This window comes from Perkinsus marinus, assembly GCF_000006405.1.
Source record: "Perkinsus marinus ATCC 50983 genomic scaffold scf_1104296961438, whole genome shotgun sequence".
Taxonomy (NCBI): domain Eukaryota; phylum Perkinsozoa; order Perkinsida; family Perkinsidae; genus Perkinsus; species Perkinsus marinus.
Genome location: NW_003205746.1, coordinates 188,497 through 197,815, shown reverse-complemented (window position 1 = coordinate 197,815; position 9,319 = coordinate 188,497). Strand labels below are relative to the sequence as shown.

General features: G+C 43.8%; 4 protein-coding genes across 4 annotated transcripts in view; all 4 read right to left on the bottom strand.

Annotated features, from left to right (window-relative positions):
- Positions 1-875: 875 nt before the first annotated feature.
- Pmar_PMAR019606 (conserved hypothetical protein) lies at positions 876-1,679 on the bottom strand (the record flags this gene model as incomplete). The annotated part of the gene is made up of 3 exons (XM_002772326.1): positions 876-1,082; positions 1,162-1,253; positions 1,574-1,679. Coding segments are annotated over 3 exons (405 nt in total), but the record flags the coding sequence as incomplete, so codon positions are not given.
- Positions 1,680-2,001: 322 nt separating this feature from the next.
- On the bottom strand, positions 2,002-3,229 carry Pmar_PMAR019605 (tropomyosin, putative; the record flags this gene model as incomplete). Its single annotated transcript, XM_002772325.1, has 7 exons — positions 2,002-2,092; positions 2,313-2,398; positions 2,445-2,618; positions 2,675-2,744; positions 2,789-2,857; positions 2,912-2,959; positions 3,105-3,229. The coding sequence occupies 7 exons, from the start codon at positions 3,227-3,229 to the stop codon at positions 2,002-2,004; spliced, it is 663 nt and encodes a 220-aa protein (XP_002772371.1).
- Positions 3,230-4,635: 1,406 nt separating this feature from the next.
- Pmar_PMAR019604 (hypothetical protein) lies at positions 4,636-5,253 on the bottom strand (the record flags this gene model as incomplete). Its single annotated transcript, XM_002772324.1, has 2 exons — positions 4,636-4,774; positions 5,129-5,253. 2 exons carry the CDS (start codon positions 5,251-5,253, stop codon positions 4,636-4,638), a joined length of 264 nt encoding a protein of 87 aa, XP_002772370.1.
- Positions 5,254-6,787: 1,534 nt separating this feature from the next.
- The window catches only part of Pmar_PMAR019603 (hypothetical protein), a gene marked incomplete at both ends in the record, with an annotated part of 3,109 nt that continues 577 nt past the window's right edge, over positions 6,788-9,319 (bottom strand). The window contains 4 exons of the mRNA XM_002772323.1: positions 6,788-6,830; positions 7,744-7,856; positions 8,361-8,487; positions 8,671-8,795. Of these exons, the coding sequence (XP_002772369.1) occupies positions 6,788-6,830; positions 7,744-7,856; positions 8,361-8,487; positions 8,671-8,795 (408 nt within the window). The remainder of the gene's footprint in view (positions 6,831-7,743; positions 7,857-8,360; positions 8,488-8,670; positions 8,796-9,319) is intronic.

Here is a 9,319-nt window from a genome sequence, read left to right as displayed (position 1 = left end):
CCAGTGACGCGCCCGGGGTTGACCATAGTATGATACATTAGAATCTAATGATTAGATTTCAGGTTTTCATACCTGTCTGTGATGCCATCAGGCGATCCCAGGTTATACGATGAGAATCATTGTGAAGCTCCTATCTTCTTTGAGCCGCATTTACCGCTATGTAACGAGTTGTGATCAAACATTGCTAAACTTGGCCAGATATTCTCTTGTCTTTCACAATATCGCAGTCAGCGCTACTGTTCAAAATTTCAATCGATCCGGTGCAAGAGTGTTCCGCCAAGATGGTCATAACCCTTTATTCGCTGCGTTCTTCTGTTGCGTGACTGAATGTACGATTACTAATCGTCGATTGGATATGAAATGATAAGATTACGTCGCCAATCCCAATGAAGAACACAAAAAGTTCCGTTACGACTGGTTAATCCTCAACAGAGCGTAGTCATGCAACGGATATCGTAGCATCTCCCACAACTTCTGATGCTGACTTATCAAGCTCCTCGAGTGCACACTTCAACGCTTCGATCTCCTGACACAAAGCCCTTGTCAAAAATACGCCCTTCGCGAGGCGGTCTATCAGAGCAAGTTTCGATAACAGTGAATCGAGGCTTAAAAATGCTGGATCCTGGAGTGACAGCGTCTTGGTTTCACTCATTTCGATCCGAGCTCAAGACCTAGGGTCACGGTGACTCTAGGGCACTGGTAGAGTGTAACCCACAGTGCTGGAGATGATTACCATAAGTTAATCATGATTATATCACATGAATGGCAAGCAGTGAAGATAGACAATATAAAGCTATGACTTATTATCAAAATGCCAACCTACTGCGATGATACTATATGCAGATTGAATCAATGGCATACAATATATGGCGAACCTCGCGCTGCATGGCAGCCTCCTGGCATTTTCCAGTAGATTCTTGCTCAATCGTCGACACAGGAATCTCTGAGCTTTCGGGCAAACTCAGTCGCTTCTCTGCAGCTCGCTCGTTCTTCAGGAATGATACTTCTCTCCGTAGAATGTTGATTTCTTTGATCAACGTCACGTTGTCCTGCATAACTCTAGTATTCGTAGCTCTGTGAACCTTGAAGGAGGACATACACATAATTGCCCAAGCACATAGCTTCCCCAATAGTGAGCAGAATAATAATTCTACTTCTCACCCGAGTTGCCTTCTCGTGCTTCTCTTTCAGAGTATTAATACACTTCTCGAGGTATTCTCTTTGTCTATCGAACTCCTTCTGGTCACCGTCAACTGATGACAATCATTTCAACCGACACCCTAGGATAAGCCAGACGACTCGTCGATACCCGCTATGGACAATACCAATCAGAAATATATTTGCCACATAGGGCCGCTATGCCAGAGGACTATACCATATAGAAATCTATTCGCCTAACGGGGCCGCTATACCAGAGGACTATACCATACACAAATCTATCCGCCGGGTGGGGCCGCTATGCCAGCGAGCTAAATCATTCAAAAGTTCATTTCTTGTATAGAAAATCTATTTACGTTTCCCATAATCCTTTAGATTCCAATATCTTTCAAACACACACACGGCCAAGGTTCACCTTTCCCGTCTCCCTCGAGATCCTCATCATTCATTTCCCCAGTTTCCCCGCCATTATCAGCTTCCTTTGTCCATTTGTTTTCCTCTAGGATAAGCTGATGATACATTTTTGTGATATTTTTCTTCAACTTCCGCGGGTCTTCACAGTCTCGATAACACTCCCTGATCGCCGTTTTCGAAACCTGAGAAAGATCCAAATGGGAAGGAGCGTGCATAAAGCGAAAAATTCGAAGGTCGATGTGAAAGCTGAATATCCTTGTTTCACTCGTGCCAAGTTATTTCCCACGGACCGAGAATCGTGAAATTCGAGTTGTAATATCGAGCTGGGTCATTTCACAAGAAGCAATTTACCTCGTGCTCTCGCTGCTCCTCAGCGATTTTCCCCTTTTCGTCTTTTATCTCCAATAACAGTGCCTGTAGTGCTGGATATCATACGAGAACCACGACAAACCGCCGCACTCTCTGTTTCATATTCAGCTCTGAAACCTCCAAACTCAGCGTCTTGTTTCGTCGCATGCATCTGAACAAACAATTTTTGAACACAAGCCTCGCGTGAGACGAGGCTTGTTCCTAGACTTAACAGTCTGGAAAAATTCACGGCAATTTCAATACCAATGATATCAACCAAAATACCGTGTGACAATCAAGTTTTTTGATAACATCAAATCAACAAGGATGCTCAGCCGAACATTCCATCGATAATGAAGCTAGCTCAAACGGGCTCTTTCAACGCTGCTCACCCTTCGATTTCATTATCCATGAGGTTAATCTGAGCCCTCATCGTTGCAATTTCAGCCGATTTAGGATCGACTTCGTTCTTCAATTCCTACCAGCGAGCCATAACGACTACCGATGATCAAACTTCAACTCACCTTCATCTTATAATCGAGTACGAATCTGAACTTCTCTAACTCTTGATTCTGCCTCTTCAGTTCGTCCATTCGTCTCTCCTCATCTTCAATCGTCTTTTCTCTCTCTTGCATCTCTTTGGTATTCGACGCGCGATCTTTCAGCAAGGACTCGATCTTCTCCTGCTGCCTTTGAACCTATCCAAATTCAACCTTCTATGGAAATGAGTCATCAGTCGGTTGGCCTTAGTGACCTGCAATATGCAGCTGTTCAAGTTCTCTTCTCTGGAAGCCATTTGCCTCTTCAAATCCTCATAGTGTTTCCTGGAAGGATGATATAAAACGCCCAGCTATGCTAGTGAAAGTACTTGTGTATTCCAGCCTGACCACGCAGGACGATTTTATCGTCTTTCTCACTACTCAGGAGTGTCTCGTATCTGATGGATTAGCACTCGATGATGGGAAGTCCTGCTTATCCAGTCGACCGTTACTCTCGTTTAACTGTGTCGATTCTCTCATCTGCCTTCATCTCGACTGCCCTGCAACATGCAAGCAATTTCAACTCACATTCGAAAGATTAGACGCAGGAGTATAACAAAAATATCAAGCATGCGATACAAAGGTATCACGTCTGCGTCACGGGATAGAGATTCCGGGTTCAATTCCTAGCTTTCGATTTCTCACTTCAACTTCTGGTGATGCTCACGGAAGCTCTCCTCTTTCTCCTCCAACACAACATCCCGCTCTTCTCTATTCTTCTTCTTTTCTTCATCAAAAACTCTCTCCATTGCTTCCACTATTTCTGTCATGAAAAACAAGTTGTTTTGGGGGATTGTTTTGAACAAGTTGTTCAGAACAAGTCAAGGAGGCCAACATACTAAAAATGATCTTCACATGAACACTCCACACCGAAGATCAAGCGAATACACAATCCCTCAGCAACATCTCCATGATGTACCAGCTCAAAAGACATACTTCTATGTTTTCTTTCGATAGTCTCCTTCATTGTCATCCATTCTTTATACTCTCGCTCCGAAGTTTCCATCAACTCTGCTAGTCTGATAAGGACCAAATATACGGCTTAACACTGAAGAATGACGTGATGGGGTCTACGAGTTGCCGTGCGGCTCGCATCGCACGACGTGACTCGCTTGTTGGCTTATTCACGACATGCGATGATCATACGTCAGCCAAATTGCCCATTAATTTTATAATTATCGACGTGATATCGATCTTTACTCAAGTATGAGATGGACTATTTATCTCGGTGCTGATCATTGCCCACTTATAGGACGAGCTCAACAGCGATCAATTACTGCCCGGCCTCCTCACGAGCTGTAGCATCGACAGGGAAGTCAACGAGTCATGTATACGAGAATACTCTAAGATTCGTGGAGTGACCGCTGAAGTCGGCGTGGAAATATAGATCGCTGTTCCACGGCTAGAAACATAGATGCTTCATGATTCGTAAATCCGCAGCGTCGTGTGAGAACATGTCAGTTATTCGTTCGTACAATCCTCAAGATTCCTGACCATGTCAAGTGATGGTGGAGCCAAGATGACTTCCCCTTGATGCACTACTCACAGAGCTAGCAGTAAATTAATGCCATTAAGTGCTCATGTTGATCCCAGTACGTGAATTAGCAGAAAAACATGTTGAGGTTGCATGATATCCTGCCAGAGCGAGCTTGATTTGAATTCCGCCCGGCGAAACTCGAATAACACTCTTTCAACTTCATTCTCGACTTACCGCTGGCCTTCAAAGCTCATCTTGTGGTCAAACGTCTTTTTCAGTTGACCCACATTGTCCAGGTGATCAGTCGTCATTTTCGCCAGCTGATCTTCGAAATCTACCAAGAAACAGTGAGGCTCGTCTCCACCGACTTCCGCAATTCACAACATCACTCACAACACGAACTGTCAAAAGGCGAACAATCGAATGCTCCACAGGAGAATATTCGCCTAGTATGAATACTTTTGCGTGGAGAACTACCCCTCTCGGAGACGGCCTCTTCTAATTGATATTGGATTCGAGAGAAGCTGGATGTGAAGATAAACAAGAACCTCAGGTTGAGGTGTGGTATCAAGCTGATACTATCAGCTGAGGTCATCAGCTCCGTTATGAATGACCAAACTAATGGGCGCCTCGAGACTCACAATCACTTAATTTGCCAATATGAGTGGGGAAAAGTTCCAGTATGCGCATCATCTTATATCATGCGAAGAACTTACTAGCTTGCATCAGGTTTTTATCATCGGTAAGCTTATCATATTCGGCCACCGACTGCCTCGTGGACTCAGAATACTCCTTCTCCATCCTGTGCGTCTGGTCTCGATTGTGCTCCTCTCTGAGCCTGCAACGATAACGATACGTGATGCTCCAACATGCCATGGTATCTCTTGAGCTTTATCAACTCCTACAATCATAAGGCATAATGGTTCACCATCTGTTTATATGTGTAGTACACATTGTGTATCACTCTCACCTCTTTGAATGAGCTAAATACGTTGAAACAAACTCTTGAATTAACGATTGAATAATTACTCACCGAAGATGTCTCAATCAATGAGAAAATCTTGTGGCTTTCTTTGAATTCCAATGAGACTCGTTAGAATTCGATCAAAATCACACAGTTTCCACGCTGTAACGATATCGTGTTCTCATCACTTAGCGAAACAATACAATGATATACACTTTTCCTGCTCACTTGAGTTCGTATTCAATTTGTTCTCCAAGTTCGGCCACCCGCCGTTGTAAGTCTGCAGTGATCCTCTCCCTCTCATCAAGGTAAGGCTTAGTAACGAGAGCTTCCTCAGACGTCGCCAGTGGCATCTTTTTTGACTCTCCCCTTCGCTGACTTTCCTCCGAATCTTGAGAATGAGATCGACCTCATCTCCTCAGAGAAGAACTCACCTCTCGGTTTAGCCGCTGACTGTGGCGAGACAATCTGCAAGAAGGATAGTTTGAATAGTCCATCGGAACTTTACACCCGAACAATTATTCATCCAAATAGAATGCTGTCTCCTTATGCTAACGATGGGAGTATCGAGTCTCCATCGAAAGGATACATCACATGCTACAAGTTGGGAACCTTTCTCTCGAGGGTTTATGCTCATATCAAGGGCGAAAAAGTCGCCCAAAGGATTACTCCCATACCGGAGAGTTTCCCATACCGAGAGACGACTTACCAACGCGCTGGTTGGTGCTTCGAAAGGAACCATCGAAGGGTGCCAAATTTGGAAGATCATAAGCGCTCCATCTTCTGAAACGGTGAAGAGATGCTCATTCCCATGGGACAATACCACACGGCTGATCCCACCATAATGAGCCTGCCAGATGAACACATACGTGACCGCGCGCCGCGAAATTAGTACCGGCAGTTCGATAAATGCTTTGATCGATCCCACTCCAGGATTTCGTTTGTCCTTCTTAGAAAAGTTAGGGATAGCGTAAATCTGACACACTCGTCAGACAACGATCAGTTCAAATTTGATGGAATCATAACAACCTCGATATTGCACACAATTAAATACGATAAACAATTGTTTGACGACAAGTAGCATAAGCTCTTCTCTTTCACCTTCAAAAAGCTCGGTAGAGCAATCCTCGCGCTCCCCATAATTTCAGGGTCTGTATGCTCATCAATCATCGCATTAACAACACTCAGTGAATCACTAATAGGAGTAGCTGTGGTCTGCGATTTCGCCAGCGTCGCTGAACAACTCCCAAACAGAAGGGGCGGTCGCGAACCCGACGAGGTGGGCACCACCAATGGGTAATGCTGTGGTTTATTATCCCCTTGAGCTTTAGCCTGACATACTTCATGTGGCTTACGATTAGTATTCAATTTCGCTACTTTATTTTGCCTCAGCTGTTCTGTCGGACTCATACTAATTCCAAGTTGCTTTTCCTCTCCAATAGCCAATATGTTTTGTATGGCCGTACCAGGAGTGGGTCGAATGTCATATAGGCGATCGTAAGTGCCAAATTTTCCCCGATGATTCGGACCGAGTTCGACAATGGTACCGTCCGAACAGCTGATATAGATAGTATGCTTGCACTGCCGTACACGCTGAGCGGTTCGAGAGTCGCCAGCAGACAGACTGCCGTCCTGAACAGAGATACAATCACTCGGGACCATATCAAAGTCGCGACGAGTGAGCCACTGCATTAAGTCCGACAGCCTCGGTAACTCAATCGATAGAGCGCGTGCCTTTTGAGCCCGTGATCGACGGTTCGAGCTCCGCCCGAGGTGATTTTCTTGATCGGCTACTCCGCTAAAGTAGAGCATGTTCATTCCTTGAACAACCCTCTCTTATTTCACCCAAGGGAAATCGCTGACTCCGGTCGACAAAGTGCACAACTCTCAGGCGCCATCGAACGATATCCACTTACCCGCGGTGCGAAGCCTGTAGCAGTGTCGACCTAAAACGCCAAATACCTTCCAAAACATAATCCACTGCCGGGCCTACTCCTGTCCTCGTTGGCACTTCTGTCCGCACCAACGCTACACCAACTGCTTTAACTCCTCTAGCTTTCGCTCGCCACTCTCTGGCACTCCGACACGGCGCACTGTGTCCCTCAGTTCCCACAAGAAGGTACTCATACCTGCAACAGAATCACCATGGCAAAATAATTTTTATCTCCTGCAATGCGAGCCACCAATTGGGCGAGCGCATTTCTCATTTTCCCGCACTAATTAAATCCACACACAAATCTTCGCAAAAAAGACTCAACTAAGCCGTCAGCACAAACGAACGATAATAACAATTCTGCTAAAGCTCTCCGAACTTACATAATCCCATCCGAAGTTATTACTCCCACAGCAGTATCATCATCGCTAAACTCAATCGTGTGCACTTGCCTGAAAACGATACGATATCACATCCCTTAGCGAACTAAATCACAAGTTGTGATTCACAACTAATTCTTGGATCGTACTCCATGATAATAACAATCCAAAACCACCTTAAAATACGTTCACTGAATATTAGATAGCAATATAAGATCTATTTATATATCAGGTAGCCATCATCAGTGAGCATTCACTGAGTATTTCGTTGCTTAACCACATCTTAGAAGAATATATCTCGCACAATAAACATTCAAAAGTAGTTGCCGAAATATCCAATACAATTCAGAGTGAGTCCCTTTTTCACGTACACTTATAAAAATACACCACGATACTTTAACCAATCCATCACATTTCCAGCTCAAATCATTTTCAATCAATACCATGGGTAAAATGTTAACGAGAAACGTAGAACGCCAACCAAACGAGTAAAAAATTAATTTGATCTGAAAATGGTGTGGACCCCCTACCCTCCAAGACCAGCCGCCGCTAACGCCTCCTGCATACCGACACTGCCGAGCATCGTCGCCTGCCCGCCAGCAATAGTCGTACAGAACAACTCCGCACTGTACGTCTTATATATCTGATCGACGATCTCACCAAGATGTGGTATGGAAATGGAATATTTTGCAATGTGTTTAGTTCACGATTACAAGCTGATGGCTGAGTTGGAATATGCATTTATATATACTCCTCATTCATTGTTTCGAATCTCATACAAGTGAAGTAAGGATCTATCGGATAAGTTCAATTGACGTAGTCGCGCATTCAGAATTCGAAATGCTCCGGTCGCAACCGAATTCCACAATTTCGATTGTTTAATTCACATGCACTCGAGAGGTTGAATCTACGCATTTTCGGATGGTATTCGTCTATGATGCCGTAAATCCACAAAGAAAGCACGTGAGTGACACCATCACAGTGTGAATCAAGCCATCAAACTTATCTTGGAAGACTCCAAATTCTAAATGTCAAAACTCTTTACTTCATCAACATTACAACAATGTCAAACTAGATCAACAAAGCCAAAAATAACACAAAAAATAAAAAAACACAAAATCCGACCTTCGTTTCACCAATTTCTCACCTGAACTTGATTAGCCGATCCCGCCACCGCAAAAAGATGACCCCCATGGGCGTATTTAACTTCTCGACTATTCCTCACTGGAAGATCCTTGTACGGTTGGATAGCATCCATCAGTAAGTTCATCAACCTGATTGAAATCTTACTCCATCATTCGGATTCAAACACGTCAAAGAATAGGACAACTTCTATAGACTATAGAAAATTTGACTTTAAATGTGGGAATTCTTTCGCGTATTTTCCACCCAGTAGAAAATGAAACTACTTTTAATAAAAATTGCAAATCCGCAATTATGTCTTCTCAATTTCTCACCTAATTCTTCCCGCCAGAGCAACTATCATCCCAAAACCGTTGGGGTGGATTGCCACACAACAAACTTCCTCATCGAACTTCTCATGAATCTCACATTTTCTATCTTCATAATTCCACACAATAACCTGACACCGACACAAATGGAGTTTACCCATGATATGAAAAACGTATTTCACAATTCACTCCGCGAAAAAAGCGTAGGGTATCACGCCACTTCATGTGGAACGGGTGTAACTCCATTTGATATATGTACAAAACTAAGAAAACTCCTGAGCTCAGCTGAGGAAAACCAACATATATTCCTCCAACAGTGCGACTGAAACTTCATTGTGACTAGCACGCGTTCAATCCCGGTACCTTACACTTCTATCAGCACCACCAGTAATCACCAGTGGTCTTCTCACGCAAACACTGACCGCTGTTATTGGCGCTGTGTGGAATGGAGTCGATAAAAAATTAAATTCATTTCTTCCTTGCAGATCCGCATCGATTGACTCATTTAGTCCTTCTGAGAAGAATAAACGAAATCATAGCGACTGAAGAAATAGCGACATTTTCAAGTATCTTAGGTGGTCTATGGTAAGATACAAAATAGGTCCAGATGCGCACATTTCAATGATCTAAAAAATTACACGGGAAAAATCTACCT